This window comes from Phyllostomus hastatus, unplaced genomic scaffold, assembly GCF_019186645.2.
Source record: "Phyllostomus hastatus isolate PE091 unplaced genomic scaffold, TTU_PhHast_1.1 phas_contig_38, whole genome shotgun sequence".
In the NCBI taxonomy this organism is placed as follows: domain Eukaryota; kingdom Metazoa; phylum Chordata; class Mammalia; order Chiroptera; family Phyllostomidae; genus Phyllostomus; species Phyllostomus hastatus.
The window spans coordinates 17,190,616-17,207,716 of NW_025333869.1; the positions used below are offsets into that span (position 1 = coordinate 17,190,616).

Genomic DNA, 17,101 nt, shown 5'->3' on the forward strand with positions numbered 1-17,101 from the left:
ATTTTAATATTGAAGATGGAAGAAGATACACAATTTTTGGTGTATTATGCTTTATTCTTTCAAGAAAGGTAAAAACACAACTGAAACGCAAAAAAAGATTTACAGGGAAGGCACTGTGACTAATCTAATGTGTCAAACATGGTTTACAAAATTTCTTGGTACTATTGACATTTTGGCCAAATAATTCTTTGCTGCAGGCTGTGTTATACATGGGAAGATGTTTAGTATCACCCCTAGCCTCTACCCATTAGAAACCAATAGCAAGAGATAGCCGACATACTCAAAATATCCAAATCAGTAAAGTTATTGGTGAAAATAAAAAATGTGTCTTTCATTTTATGGAAAAAACTAAAGGGATTTTTATTTTACTGAAAAAACTAAACAGTCTCTCTCCATTTGCCTTTTTACACAGTCATAGAGATTTTTCTGCTTTTGCTTTCTCCTGCCTCCTTAATCCACCACCAATGGATTTCAAGTTTCTTTACATTTTCTCCTTTGATTCTAAATGTATAAAAAGAACTGCAACACTGCTATTCCTGGAGCATTTTCTCAGCCCTTTGAGATTATGCTTCCAGGCCAGGGTCTCAGCCCTTGGCTCAAATTAAACTCTTTAAACCTTTCTTTAGCTTTGGAATTTCTTTTGTGGACAATAAAATGGATTCACATTTGTATTACCCAAAGTTATTGGCCACATCAAGTGAAACAATGCTGGGAAAACAATGGCAGCTGTGACTATGGTGGCTGTTCATGCTGGGTTATACACAAAGCAACCAGCTTGGCCTAAGCCACAAAAGGCAGGGGGCTGCAGCTGAAGCAGAAAGAGCTATAGTCTGCAAACTGAGGCAGAAAGCTAACATACAGATCAGGGCTCTTGATAAGGACTAAAGTGGGGTACACCCAATATAGCCCACAGGTACCCCAGGCTCCTCTGAGCACAAAGTATATCCAACTAACTGCAGCATCCCCTATTGGACCTCTGTAGAAAAAGATATGGCCACGGTCAGGGTACTGACACCCTCCAGGGCAGTAGCCCTTTCCCTATGGTTGCATCCAGTAAGGATGAAATGGTAGGGAACACAGAAGGGAAGATGTACACCAGCACAGCAAAGAAGTCTAGGTTTGCTTTCACTCTCCCAACATCACACATTAATAACACAGGCAGGCTGTTTGCAGCCAACAGCTCCTGACTCCTCCATTACTGCACTGTGAGCACAAGTCCATGATGTGTTCTTCCTGACACCTCACCTATTCATCCCCCTGCCTTCCGTGCTGATGCTCTCAGACACTGCTAACAACTTCACATTTGCTATCAAAATATTTACTTCATCCGTGCTAATCAACAGCATCCCCAAGAAAGGAAAGGCACTTGAAGCATACTTTTAAACGATGCTGTGCTGTAATGGACCAATAAATCCACGTGTTAGCAAATCCTAAAGCAGATCTGGGATTTGGTTTCCAGCTCCTCCACCTCCATACCAGCCCCTGAAATCATTAGCTCAAAACCAAACCATAGTAACCAAGTGAGCTCCTTTTATTTGTTAGGACTTCTCCCTGAAAAGAAAGAAATGCCAGCAGCCCAGACACTACCTTTTACTTTTTATGAGTTTCAATTTGCCTGATGTGCATATTTCTTAAAGCTTTCACTGCAGCTACGCCTCACCAGCTGACAACTCCTCCATTACTGCTTAGCTATTTCTCATTCATTTCTGTGACTTTTCTTTCTTATTGCCATGCTATCAAGACGATATCATTAAGGAGGCTGGAATTATTAAGCTCTTCATTCTCAATAGTTTCTCAAAGCATCCTAAAGCCACAGAGATTGTGATGAATGAGTTCAAATGCCTTCATTTTTTTATAACTCCAAATGAAATTTAACTGCTGAGACAAGGGTTTCACTGGACAAGTTTCTTGATTCCAGATATATTTATTCACAAGAGGCAATATTCCATGCCCACAACTATCTGTTCCAAGCTGACATGCCAGTTTCAAATCACTAATGCCACCGTTCATGATAGAGGGCCCCAGCTACCCAGCAGAATGACTTGTGAACTGGCTACACAGGAACCTGTGTAGCACTAACCTCAACTAGAAGTATAAATTTGTTATTTGATTTACGCCAGTCTTGTTGACTGTGCTATAGTGGACATCAATTGGTCTTGCCCATTCAGGACCATTTATTTGTCCTTCTTATGGATAGGGAATGGCGAGCTTCTTTGGGGAAGCCACACCTTCTCATTCAGTCTATACAGCTGCAATGGGATGGACTCTGCCCCATACCAGGGATGATCATGAGACTCAAGACTCATCTCTCTGACTGTAGTGATTTGTTCAGGAGTGTGCATGTGTCCAAACTAGACCCAACAAAGTCAGAATATTGGGACTAATATTGGGACTGTTGAAAGAAAAGTGTACCCTCACTTCTGCTGGATTTGAGCTAAGAGAATACAAATATACAGTCACAGCCAGTGTTACTTGAAAATGAAAACAACACGGAGAGCAAGAGAGCTTAGAGATGGAGAGAAGCCAGGTCCTTGGACCAAATCAAGCAAAGCCCAAAGCTCGACCTACTTTTGGATTTTTCAGTCACAGGAGCCAATAAATTCTTTTTTATTATATTGGGGGTTTTTGCTGTTGTTGTTAATTGCAAGTAAATGTAAGTTCTATGAGGACAGGAAAGTTGTCCGTTTTGTTCTCTGTCACATGCCCTGTACTTAGCACAGTACCCAGCACACAAGCATAATATTAATAATCAGCAAGTTAATTCTTTAAATGCCTTACACAAGGAGCCTGCTTCCTAGTGTCTCTGCCCAGGTAATTCAATAATGCCATACGCCAACAATTTCCTGTTTTACTCCATTTATTGCATGAGGACTTTGCAGTGTATGGACACTTGGAAGGCATCCTTCAGGAATTCTATGGGAAGGATGGTGCTGGCCTCAGGAGGAGCACCAGCTAGGATTAAGGCATGGCAGCTGAAACAGCTGGCCCCATGATATAGAGATGCCTGGGTGTCTCCCAAAGGAACAGACATCTCGTCATCCTCAAGGGGACATCTTGGACAGGAAAGAAACTGACCCTCTGCCCCAGCACTGTGTGCTCCAGGGGAATTACTTAACCTTTGGGGCTCTAATCCTCATCTGTGGGATGCCAACAAGGCTCCATTGCATCCTTGCACATGGCATCATTGCACAGATATGCACATGGGCTCTGAAGCCAGACCACCAGGGTTTGAATCTACAACCTGCACTTACTAACAATGAACTTCAGGCAAGTGGCCTCACTTCTCTGTGCCTCAGTTCCTCATCTGTGAAATGGGGCTAATGCTAGTAGCAAGTTCACAGTGATAGGATAAGTATTAAATAAGTTAACAAGTGTGAAGCACACAGAAGTGTGCCTGTACACTGCAAGTACTGTGTACCTAATTGCTAGTATCATTACCTCTTCCAGAGAGTAGTGTGTGGAATAAATAAAATATTGGAAGTTCAATGTTTACTTGACACAAGATCAGCACAAAGTAATGTTTAATAAATGATCGATTAAAACATAAAAGCCAGCGTAACCCCATAGGTGCAGCCAATCAATCACACCCCACAGATACCAATCAACTCACACCCAAGGAGTGGAACAAGGTGACCTCTGCCTAGAGAAGCCACCAATCCAAGAGGTGTCTCTGTGTACCTCCAGATGGCTACAGCCCCAGACAGGGTACAGGGCTTGGAAGCAGAGTGGGGACCTGGGTCAGCCTCTCTCACCCCCTCAGCTACACTCCCTCATGCAGAACGAAGTCTGCACACCTGCATGGAAGCCCTGCCCCTCACCTCCTTCCCACAGTGAAGGGAAAACCCTGTCATGCCCTTTTAGAGAGAAGCAGGGAGAGGGAGGAGGGAATCCTAAAAACCTAGTTTTCCCCAAAGGGACTGAGTTAACTAAACAGTCTAAATCATTGAATAGAATGAAGTTAAAATGGACTCAAGTTTTTTTTTTTTCTCCCCATCACCTGAAGGGGAAAGAGGGGAGGTGATGACTTCATGGGATCAGAAAAATTGTAAAAAAATTGTAGAACTGCATTTTATTTGCTTAAAATGTGGGAGCACAAATGTTGGTAGAGCCTCACCATCTGTAGCAGACAGACAGTGCATTTGTGATGATTACAGGAGAAAACATACATCAGTTACATATACAAGCTCTGCTGGTCCCCTGCAGGATCCCAGGGCAGGGGAATCCCTCCTGCCCCGTGCACCCCTGGGGGCTGGTGAAAGGGAGTGTGACTCATGAGGCCTAAAAACAGCACCATTATTTTTAATGAAACCTGTAAGCAAGTGACCCTGGCATGGGAATCTATAAAGAATTTAATACTAAACAGAAGGTAATTTGATTCTGATAAACTTTTAATAATTAAGTATAAATATTTCATGAGTCTTCACTTTCAGAAAGGCTTCTTAACTACTATCGTGACTAGACTTCATTCTCTAGGAAGTATCAAAGCCACCATATTTGTTTCTGAGACAAGTAGAGAAAGAAGAGCTCATAGTGGGAAGTCAGGGAGAAGACTCACATAATCTGACCTAAGCCCATCACCCTACATGGTTCATACTTTCATGGTCCTGACTGAGGGGCTATCTGGCCTCAGTTTATACACCCCAGCAGTGGGTGCTCACAACTCCTAGAGCTGTGAGTTTATTCCATCTCAGGGAAACTACGTGCTAAAAACTCAGACTGAACCAAAGTTATTACCTCATGTTTTCACTAACTGGTCCGTGTCCTGGCCTTGAGGCTCTTACATGGTGGAGGACATTAGCAGTTTGAAGACAAGACAGAGGCTGTGTCCCCTGCCCCAAGCCTTCCCGCTCAACCCCATGCCTGCCCTCACAAAAACATGAGCCCAAGGGCTCTGGGTGGGCTGGAGCCCTGGGTGCCAGGGCTGGGATGAGCTCATGCTGGGGAGTGGTGAGAAACTAGACTCCAGGGCCTGGAGCATAGAAAACCTAAAGGCAGCTTCTTGGAGTTGAAGAAGGGTCCAACTTATGACAGGGACTTCCTACAGTTGGGGAGGTAGGAGGGTCTTTTGTAATCCCCAATAACATGATGGGACTATCAGAAGATGATGAAAGCAATTACATCCACATAAATCATATCTTTGTTTACTGTTACCCTCTGCTTTTAAAAACCTAGATAGAAGATAAAACATCAGTCTATCAAACCCAAGTCATCTAGGTCCCCCAACCCCTGCTCCTTTCCTACATCTTAGTTACATACACCTATGGTTCAGAAACCAAAAGGATGTCATCAGAACATCCAAAATGAAAGTGTTAGGAAGATAGGAGACAGAGGGTCTGAAATCAAGAGTCTGGAACTACAGAAAGATGAAAAAAAAGTTAAAATCTTGTAAACACCATTATCATTGATGCTTTCTTAAAGCAAAAAGTAATTTCACTCTTTTTTGTAATCCTTTTTTGAGACTATGGCCAGTGCACAATTTTTTTTAAGTAGAAAAAAGATACCTTTATTTCTTAGTTGGAACAGCTTAAGCAAGAACTTAAGCGGAAAGTAGGTCAAATGACCTACATTTTTCTTCTTTAGAAGTTTTTGCATTTGGGATCAGAGCTGGTGGAAAATTCCCATTCCAAATTCTGTGTAAGAGAGGAAAATTATCAATCTAACTTGACATAATGGATCGTGACATGTTAACCACCCTTCCAAATGACCCATTACTTACCCCACACAGCTTTAAAGAAACATTTCAAAAAGATTATCCATATCATAATGAAAGAAAATTCAGACTTGTACTTTTTTTTTAGATTAAATGGATATCATGGCCCTGTTGTGTAGAGTCATTTGTTGTTGACTTTTCTTTTCTCTCCAAGTGATAGCAGTATATGAAGCCACAATTTACATGCTTCAAATTCTGACATGCATCTCCAAAGGCTACATGTTTACTCATTCCATATAATAAATGGGAGCATTTATTGCACATCAGACATGTTCTAAACACTTATAATTATTGTACATTTAATGCCAATAAACACTACTGCAAAGTTAGTGTTATTACTTTCTCTGTCTCTGGTTTCTTCAGCTATTCCTTGCGTAACATGGATGTAGCACCTGAGTCCACACTGCCAGGTACCCCAGTCTAGCTGCCACCTCTAAACAGGTTCCAAAGCCTCATCATAGTTTCCTATCCTCCTCCTGATCCTAGAAGCCGAGGACAGGGGCCTGAGTTGGCTCATCCTCTGCAACTAGCCCCAGATACTCCAACTCATGAAATTAATCACAAAGACTAAGCAAGGCATTCTCAAATTTTCCCTCAAGTTGGGCCAGGAGCCCAGTGGCAGGTCTGCTCTGCAAGTTTATAGAATGAGGAAGGGAAAGAATTCAGACTATGAAGAAAAATGAAGAATTCAGACTATGCACAAAAGTTCAAATGAATATATGGTAAGGGATTATAAATCCAGAGGAGGTACTTTTTTGCCCCAATTTCTTTCCCTAGACAGAAGTGTATTCAAGGAGATACCAGAAGAGAGTAGGAAAAACTAGGAGCCGAAAGCCCTGTATCTTGCCCTGGCTCCCAAGCTTACTGCTGGGTTAAGAAGGGTTGGTTTCTAGAGCTCCCGGAGCCTTGGTGTGGCCACCTGTAAAGGGTTAACCATAACCAGCTCAAGATGCAATTGAGCATGCCCATGAGATGGTGCCCATCAAACCACTCTACATCTACACAGCCCAGGGAAACATGCAAGACTACACAGCAGCAGAGTGTGAAGGATCGCCAACAATCAGTGCTGCTCAGCTAGTCCAACTCCTTCCTATTCTGTGCAGCTCAGACAAGTGACTTCCCAGTGCATGTGATTAGAAGGGTCAAGCCTAGAATCCATTACCACTCAGTCATTGCCTCCTAGGGCACAATCTCTCCAACCTCTCTGGGAACTGCTTTCCTGTAGGACAGCATGGTATGTCTGTCCTTTACCTGCAGGACTCCTAGAAGGACCATCCAGATGGGTCACCACTGCCTGTGCCTCAGCTCCTGGATCAAAACACTTTCATTAATAGAGAAATGAGCGATATAAACAGGCCCAACAGTTGCCAGGATAAGGAACCCTCAATCCTCCTCAGCCCACGGACTCCCACACCCTGGCCAACCTTTCCAATGCTCCTGACCCCCTGAGAAAACTTTTAAGGATCGGCAGGCACAGGGCCAATGGTCCTGGAACAATGACAGCAGAAAATGGTGTCAGAACCACACTGCATCACAGATGCCAGGGTAGAAAGCTTCAAGGTCTCCATCTGAGAAGCCCATTAGCCATCCAGATGGTCTAATAGTAAGCTGTGACCATCAAAAAGCTCTTTCTTCTGTTGAAGTAAAATGTGTCTCTTCAGAACTCCTAGCCCCAAACCCTGGTTCTGTCCTCCTTAACAATCTCCCTTTCTCAAGACAGGACTCCAGAGCCTGAAAATTGGGAGCTCTGCTCCCCAATCCATCCTTCTGCAAGGCCTCTCTTTTCCAAGACAAACATCCTCCAGGTAATCATTAAAAATGACTACTGTGACTTCTATTTCCTTCCTTTCCTTCAAACACATTCGGCTACATCATGGCCAACAGAAAGGCAAACAAGGAGTCTAAGGGCCATTCTAGAACCTTTCAGCCCTTTGACCTTCAACAGTCCTCTCCTCTAAATATGCTCTGAAGTTACAGTGTGGGAAGGTAGGAAGCAGTGCCCATGCCACTTGGGAGCATAGAATGTCACCCCAACCACTGGGCTCTCTGCAGACCACACTGTCTATGTGGGTAGGGAGCACCTCCTCCCCAGTGAAGCTCCTGCCTCATGGTCATTAGAAAAGTCTTGACAATAACACCCCACCAGAGTGCAGGTAAGGCCATCCTTGAGATATACTCCCAGCCCCTGAGCAGTATCCTGCAGGAATAGTTTTCCAAGACCAACTACATCATCCACTGCATAGCTCCATTCCCTGCTGAGCCCTAAGGGCGAGCCTCAAGACAGCCAGAGGGTTGTTGCCAAGACAATAAACCATGGATGTCATCATGACTGTTTTCTAGAAGTAAAGCTCAGGAAGAGAAACGGTTTCCAACTGAGCCAATGTGCACACAGAGGATGTTCTTAAATTAAATACATGTTGAAATACAAAAATAGATTTCTTTTCCCCAAAGCCAAGCTTATATGCACTCACTTTCTCAGGAGTATTTTTAGATAACTAAAAGTCTCTCTTATAAGCCCTGGGAGATAACAATGGAGGAAGGAGAAAAGAGGAATGACCTCACCACTTTATGTCTCTTTTTAACAGAAGAGACTCTATCAAGAACCCCATGGTAGCAGTGGGAAGCCCATCCCCCCAGGCACCCACTCTGTGCTCAGACCTCATTTCCCAAAAGATTCCCAAATCTTTCCCTAGAAGATATGAGGCCTCTGGTGGTTGACCTCAGACTCCAGGAGATATCAGCAATCACACTGACATGGCTCGTCATGGCAGGCAAAGCACATGTATTATCTTGATCTTCATAAGTATCCTGTGAAGTGGAAGTTATAATCCCAGTTTAACAGATGTGGAATTTAAAGGACACACCCAAGGCCACAGAGCTGCTCAATTCTAGAGTGAGCCTGTATCATCAGACCCCTTGTCCACACCATTCTTTGCATTACACCACAACATGTCCAGATGGACATGAGGGAAGAGATGGAAACAGAAGTCACAGTAGTCGTTTTTTACCTACATCTAAAATCCAACTAAATTAACTAGGAACATATTACCTAGAGGGGAAAATCAATTTATATTAGGATTATGATAGATTATATTATTGTTCAAATTCTCCTCCCCTCTGTCTTCACACTCTTTGACATATGATTTTGTAGTTCCTCACACAAAAGGAGCAAAACATATTTTCCCAACCCTCAACTCCGTGACATACTGTGACCAATGGCACAGGGTGAAAGTGATGGTGTGCTGGTTCAAAGACTAGACTGCAAGATCTAGCATGCAGCCACTTGTCTGCTACTTGAGAAGAGTGTACCTGGGCTACCCTGCTGGTCCCAGGAGGAGCATGAGAAATACATGGGGCAGAACTACCCCAGCCAAGATGCCCTGCCAGCACCAGTTGAGAGTAGAGCCTGCAGCAAAGGCTCCCTAACAGCAGGACCAGCGTTAGACTGCCTGGGGTGGGGGTGGTGGGCAGTAGGCTTTGTCTCCATAAGGATCAGTACAGGAGTCCTGCCAGGAATGCTATCAGGGAATTCCTACATTGGGAAAGAAGTTGAACCACACCAACAGCTCCAGACATTGGGATTTTAGGTATAAGTAAAGTTACTCAAAAGAGTTGGGAAACCAACATGGAGCTATTACCTTTTTGCTTTTGAGCAAAGGCAACATATAAAAAGAACTACTGTTTACTATCACCATCAAGTCATAAAAGATAGGACATTTTGACACTAAAACTGAGGAAAGAATATTATCTTGGAATATGACATAGTCCTTTCCAAGCAGAGAGAGTTGGCCACCCTCCATATGTGAGCCTTTTTCTTTCATTCTGTTACAGAACAATGAAAACTTTGTCACTAAATAGCTCCAGTCCACATATTAGCAACTTTCCTGCATGTTTTATGATAGAATGTCAAAAGAACATGAAATCAGTTACATAAGACTGCAAGACTGAAATCATGGTTCTGTTTGTTCTGGGACAATATAAAACTTATGTTTTGTTTTATTTTTATCAGGATAGAAAATAAAGCTAAAAATAAATTTGAGCATCTCCACCTCCATCTTGCCTTCTCCATTATCTGCTTCAAGCCACAGGCAACAAATGCCCTGTAAACAAACCCCCATCCCACAGACATTTGAGTTGCATTATGTGGTGCCCAAGATGCTGGTGTCATGCTTCCATGGTTATAGATAATACGTGGATGAAAAGAAAGCAGTAAGTCAAACAGAAGCTCTTCCACCAGCTACAGGGACACAAAATTGGGACAGAGGTGAGACATAATGAATCCCTGGGACAAGCTCCAGGAACACACAGTTAAGTCACCCAGGAAAGTTGATTAGTCTTCTTTCTGAGCAATAAAAAGCCCCTCTATCTCCTGTTGGATGTGTGGAGGCCAGAGAGTAAAAAGGAGCCTAAAAGTGGATGGTAGTTATAATGGGCTCTACTATCATCCAAAACTGTTCATCTACATCACAGAGGTCAAGCTGACTCTGGCTAAAGAAACATGAGCAACAATGGTGTGTGACAATCCTACACAGAAGCTTCAGGAGCCAGTATGTGGCTTGCCAGGCCTCTCTTTTCCCTCTGTCATGAGACCATTAGAGTTTCCAAGAGAAGCAGCAACTTCAGTCTGAGGCCTATATCAAATTCCACAACCCAATGGGCATGTAACATTGGTAGGAAATATCTTGATTGGTGGAAGTCACTCAGACTCTGGGATCATTTTTCACTGTGGCATAGTCAAGCATAATCGACTGACACAATGGGGATGCCATTAATTGAATTGGAGAACTCTGCAACAGTGGGAACATAGAAAGATGGTGAGTTTGCCTTGGCCTTGTTTCTGGACAGATGAAAAGCAGAGGTGAGGGTTGAATACAAAGATGCCTAAGGCATAGGGCCCTGGCTCCAAGTGAACACATGACCAACTGAGAAGGCGAGCCTATCTTGTGTGTGGCTCTGGGTTTCTAACTATTCCCAGCTCAACCTCACTCACTGGGCCCTGAGCAGTCACACACACCCACAAGGGCCCAATGCAGAGGAGCAAGAGCTGTTCTTAGGAATTAGAAAGACTGGAACTAATCTCACCTCTGACACAACATTTCTGCCTTCATCCATTCTTGCCCTGGATACTTACTGTGGTAGGCATTAGTGAAATGGACAAGGGCCTTAGTTTCATAGGCTTACACTTAGGTAGGAGAATAGGCATTAAGCAAATGAGATAAATACAAATTGGGTGAGAAATAAATACAGTGAATTGAGAGAAACGGGTGAAGGCTGTTTTAGATAAAGTTTTCAGGAAAGGCCTCTCTGAGGAGGGGATATTTCGGATGAAAAATGGGAATGAATGTATTAGTCATGCAAAAAACTAGAGAAAGAGCAATAGCAAGTACAAAGGGCTTGAGACAGAAAAGAAAATGGCTTGTTTGAGGAACAGGAAAAAGCCAGAGCTATGAAAGCAAGGAAACAATTATAGCACAAAGTTGGAAGCCAGGCCCATCCTTTGGGACCTTGTGAACCCCAGCATGGAGTCTGAAGTTCATTGCAAGTATAAAGGAAAGTGGTGGGTATTGTGCAGTAACAGGATCTGATTTATATTTTAAAGGTTCTCAGATTGGTGTGTGGAAGATGATTTGTACAGGAGCCAGAGTGACAGAGACAGGCAGTGAGGACAGTCTTGCAACCTGGACAGGGTGGTGCCTCTGTGAACTTTGTGTCCTTGGGCAATCCCTTAACAGTGCTATGTCTCAATCATCCCATCTGTAGAGTATGGTTGCAGTCTGCACTTTATAGTTTACAAACTCCTTTGGCTCTTGAAAATGAGAATAAAAGTGCACATAGCTTTGCTCATCCCTGCATGATTTCTTCTAATCATTCCAGCTGCCTTTCCTGGAGCTAGAGCCATGTCCAGAGCTTGTCTGTGAAGGTTCCCTAATAGCCCTCAAGATCCCAGAGCCTCTAGTGCCCACCATTGGGTTTATCTCCCCATTTGGATGGAACTGACAACACCTGGAAGCTGGCCAGGACGTAAGACGAATGCAGGGGAAATACCAGGCAATGTGGAGGTGATTTGTTATACAGCAATCACAAACTGATACAGAGGGTGTGGTGACCAGCAGCCCTTCCTATTTCTCTGTGGTAAGTCTCTGCTGGATCACAAAACCTGCTTCCCTGGTTGAGCCCTCTACATGTTCAGATCACTGGACTGGGGTCATGAACCATAAGATACATTCTTGAACTCAACCTTACAAGTCTCCTTGTGATCTTATAGAAACTTCTTCCTCCCTCCACACCTGTGTTCTTTTATGTAAATATGAAGCAACAAAATACTTCCAGGAGCCTCTGAGCTCTAAGGTTCTATGTTTGGCTAACTCTGACCACTTCATGCAGATATTCTGTCATTTAATCAACCAGTATTTGCTCAGAGCCTGCTACATGCCAGGCCATGGCCAGAACCTGAGGATGCAGGCTCAAACAACAAGATTTGGAACTGGCCCACAAGGTACTCATGGTCCACTGAGACTTCATTGCCCTGTTAAGTATAAAGAAGACACCCTTGTGAGGCCTTTGATGACCAAGGAGGCTGTGAGGTGAGGGCAGTGGGCAAGAGTCATATTCATCCCTTCCCAGCAGAAAGAGGGAGTGAACATTCAGTATCCCTGGTGCTTCCTGTCTCCTGGGCTCCTGCACAGAGATGTTATGCCTTGGCCTCCTACGGCAATGAAAAAGGCTGCTGTATATTTCAGCACATGCCCTGGGAAAATCAGACCTGGTGCCTTGGACTCAGCACACTCACTGCACAAGTAAATGACAGACACAGGACTTCTGTCCACTCCATTCTCACCCAGGTGAGCCAGGAGAACTGATCCTTAACCCTGGGAGATTTGCCCATCTTTGTGAGGCAGAATGAAATTAGCAGTTGAAAGTCCTTTACTCCCCTGATTATAACAGTCCTTCAGCCTCTCTTTCTCAGACTCAGGAAGAGGTGGAGATATGGAAGGTGTCTGCCCTGAGACACAGATAGCTGTCCTACCATGGAACCAGGGAGCGATGGATTTGGTGTTCCTCTCAAAGCCAGCTTGGCGAGGCAGCTGTTCCTCCTTAAACCAGCGGACTATGACTTCTCTGGAGATGGGTCGCAATGGGCGCTCCCAAGTCCTGCTGAGAACAGAGAGGAGTGTGGGAGAGTCAGGAAGGGAGGGGGAGAGGGGAGAGAAGAAGGGGAGAGAGGGAGGGGGAAGAAGGGGAAAGGAGGGAGGGAGTCCACTGTGAGAATGAATGAGCACAGAGCCCACACTCACGCCACCTGTGGAGGATTAAATGAGTCCAGGTACTTGAGAGTACTTTGCAGATTATAATGTACCAGCTGTTATTATTTTTCCCCAAAGAAAATTGTTATCACTTGCCTTGAAAAAAGCCACACAGGTGGGAGCAGAAAAGAAAACAGGAGGGGATGTCTGAGGGAAAGAAAAGGCATATTTTCCCTCTAGGATGGCCAGGGTATAAACATGAGCATACACGAGGAAGGACCTAATGTAACAGGAGCAAAATTATTAGCGTGTGAGTGTCCTCCATGCCCCTCCCACACCCCACTACAGAAAATTCTGGTTTGCTCCTCAGTGTGGCCCCTTCCCCAGCCTTCCACAGGGGATACCTGCCTTTGCCAGCTTGCTCCCTTCTGTGCTTTTGTGAGATGGAATCAGGACTGTGAACAGAGAGAAACCGGAGACCCTTGATTTGCTATGGACGTGGCTGAGATTCACTGCCAAAAATTAAAAAGAATGAGGACAGCTAAAGGAGGCGGAACAGATCACTGCACTGGTTGACTTTTGGTAGATTTCATAGGGGATCTGGAGAGGGTCTGAAGGTACTGAGAGTGAGGAATATAGAGGCACTTGAAGGATTTATAAGTAATGACATGTTTTTGACATTTTCTCACAAATAAGCCAAGATTTTAATTGTTTGTGGGTCTGAACTGTGGTTCTTGGACACACACAGAGACTGCACTACATAAGAGCCCTGTGATATTGGAGCCACACTGACAGGAAGCACAGTTAGAGTTCGACGACACACGGCACATAACAGGCACACACCAGCTATTGGTTGAGTTAATGTGAAGCAAGATCATACTGCACTGATCTATGGAAAGAAAATACAGCATATGAAGGGCAGGCCTTTGGCCCAACTTGAACAAATGCAGCTTCTCACCTTTCCAACTGAGGGACAGAACCTGATAAATTCTCACTTTTTCATTGCTATCTACTTACTAGTCATGGCACTCATAATTCGCCACTGTTGTCATCGTTTTTTATAAAATGAGCTGTCTTCTCACATACTCGAATTTGCCCTGCACCAGCACTTTGATGCGGAGTTCGGCACATCCTTGCAAATCCCAGAATGAGTTTGTATTTCTACTTGCCCTAAAATGAATCCACACACACACACATACACAGTAGCAAACAGTGTGACTTTAGGAAAGTTATTATAAGAAAGATAGAGGATGAGGTTCCATTGCATTGGCGTAAAGCCACCAGCAGTGCAGTTTGTACTCTAAACACCTTTCCCACCGCTGCTTCCCTAGGCTCTTCTTCACCCCCACTTTCAGTGTTGCTTCCACTGATCCACACTTTGTGGTTTCCCCCTCTCAGCAATCCTAGAGGCCTCTTCTCTTTATTAAGCCGCACACTATAACCCTGCTCAGTTCCTTCCTTACTGCTCAACAGCAAAACTGCTCTGTTGTCCTTACTCATTTTCCTTAGAAGGCAAGAGGAGGTTATAAATAACAGAAAAAAAATATATATATATATATATATTCTCACTCTTGTCCCTGTGTTTCTAAGCAGAGAATCTGATTCACCAGCATATAAATGCTAGGAAGGTTTTCCAAGAAGCCACCTGGACAGAAGCTTCACTCTTGCACCTGGAACTCTCTCCCAGAAACAATGTGTGGCTGTCCCTCAGCACAGTCAGATGAGGGTAGGCTGGCCAGTGCCAGTACTGCACAGCTAGGGGCAATGAGGCCATAGGGAGCTACCCCATGGGGCAGCCACAGAAGGGTGGCTGATGCATGGCCTCTGGGGTGCCTGAGTCCTCGGTTCCATCTGCATGGCCCCTGGTCCCCTTGATGGGTCACTGTGGTGGTCACTGTGTCCCTACTAACAGCTAGCCACAGCCAGCCTGGAGCCAGGCTGTACCGCCATCCATGTAGCTCCATCGTGTGGGCCTGCATGGATCACCTGTTCCCTTTAAAATGACTGATTATAATGTTCCTGGGGACATACCAAGAAGGCTTTTCTAACTATGTCTCCAAATCCAGAAAACATAAAAGAAAATCTGACCTCATAAAAATCAAAGATTTCGGCATGACAGGAAACATCATTGCAAAATTCAAAAGACAAATGACAAACAGGAAAAAAGTATTTATCACAAACAAAAGGACCCTCTTCCCTAATATTTAAAGTGTTCTCAGATATGGGGGATAAAGAAAAGAACAATGGCACAATGAAAAAAACAGGTAGAGGAAAGAATATACAGATATGGAAATACCAATGGTCCTTAAACATATACAAAATACTTAATCTCCCTCATCAGTATAAATGCAATTTTAAATGATCCACTGAGATATAGTTCTTACACAAAAGTTTGACAGCATACTGTTGACAAGTCTGAAGGATGAGTGTTCATTGGTACAACCCCTATGAAGAGCAAGATGAGATAACTATCAGTGGTGTAAATGCACACAGCCCTTAACCCAACAGTCCCACTTTAGGGAATCTCTCATAGATAATAGTTGTGTGTGTATAAAATTAACATCTATAAGGTTATTCACTAGGGCATTGTTGGTAAAATTTCAAACAACACCAACTTCATTAACAAATTTTGATAAGTAAATTATAGCACATCCTTGCAGCAGAATACTATGCAGTTATAAAAAGAAAACTAAATAAAAACTAATAGTTAAGAACTGGTACGAAAAGATCTCCAAAATATAAATGGGGGAAATTCATGGTGTAGAAATCTGTAGAATATACAAATTTCATGAAAAAAAAAGAGTGAGATACAAGTTTTAATGCTGGCAGTTACAAAAAGGGACTAGGCAGATACCTCAAGAACAGCAGTTCCCTTGGGGAAACAGGGAACTGAGTGGATGGATGGCAAGGATGTGAGTTGGTCATTTTTCCATGTATCTTTTTAAACTTTCTGGTTTGTAAATCACAGTGACAAGGGAGGAAAAGAAGGAAGGAAGAAATTCAGACATGACCAGCTCTCCCTAGACTGCAGGGAGAAGGACAAGGGAGGTATGAGTAATTCTAAATCCTAATTAAAGCAAAACTCAGACAGCCCTCCATCATCTAGGAGTGAAAAGACTCTTCTGCAGATTAACTGTGGCTCAGGAAGCCAGCAGGCACTCACCACCACCCAGCCTCTGAGCTATCACTGGGGGAGGTAGTTGCTCGGCAAAGATGGGGACACAAATCTCGGGGCTGGCCTCAGGTGGGTACAGGCAGAAGGTGGAGAAGCTCCAGACAACCACTTCACCCTTGGTCCTGGTAATCATGAGCAGTCACATAAGTGCCCTTGCCAGACCCCTCCAGTGACACTAGTGTGTGTGAGCCTCCTGCATTCCACCACGCTCATCTGCCAACCTACTATCAGAACCCAGGATGCACCAGCACTGCCTGTGGTTACAGCGGCAGCCAGCCCAGGTTCCCAGGCCACTGGGCCATATTTAATCTACTTGAGGTCTGACAGTTGAAGTTCTTAACCTGAGATCTGTGGACCTTTAAGAGCTTAAAATTATATGCAAACATTTTGGGGATTTGTATATGCAAATCTTGGAGGAAAGAAGGTACACAGCTTCCTTTAGATTCTCAAAAGAATCTGAGACCCCAGAAAGGTAAAGAATCCCAGAACTCCAGAGTTATTAGAAATCTCCAAGCCCTACCCATCCCCCCATCTCACAGAGAGGAAATGACTAGCCCCAAATTTCATAGCAAGTTAGAGGCAGAAGCAGGACTGGGTCTCCAGTTCCCTGTGCCCACATCCAAGACCCTTTCCCCAGCCAGGCCTCCCCATGCAGAGACCCCCAGCCCCACCAGACCCACCTGACAGGCATTGCAAGGGGTAGTGGTGGACCGGGGCCTGGGAAGTGGTGGTAGAGTCTGGCCTCCTGCTCATGGCTCTGGCCAAGCTCTCGGAACATGAAGCTGAGGCCAGCGACAGTGCCCTTCTGGATGGCACGGAGTGAAAGGCGTCGGTACTCATCTCGGGCCCGCTGGGCTCGGCGGCTTCTTTCCTCATCAGCTGCCTTGGACCGACGCACTGGAAAAGGAGAGAGCATGTTCTCCTGGAGCCAAGGCTTAGGCTATATACTAAGGCAACCAGGATTGGGCTAGC

The 17,101-nt window shown here is 44.3% G+C and overlaps 1 protein-coding gene across 6 annotated transcripts in view; it reads right to left on the minus strand.

The window, feature by feature from the left end:
• SH2D4B (SH2 domain containing 4B) overlaps window positions 1-17,101 on the minus strand; it is a 122,979-nt gene that overhangs the window by 15,115 nt on the left and 90,763 nt on the right. For 3 of the 6 annotated variants that reach the window (XM_045842091.1, XM_045842088.1, XM_045842087.1), the window contains exons 5-6: window positions 16,810-17,026; window positions 12,738-12,865 (exon numbers count right to left, since the gene is read on the minus strand). In XM_045842091.1, coding sequence (XP_045698047.1) covers window positions 12,738-12,865; window positions 16,810-17,026 — 345 coding nt within the window. The remainder of the gene's footprint in view (window positions 1-12,737; window positions 12,866-16,809; window positions 17,027-17,101) is intronic. The other 3 variants (XM_045842090.1, XM_045842089.1, XM_045842092.1) reach the window with 1 other exon arrangement.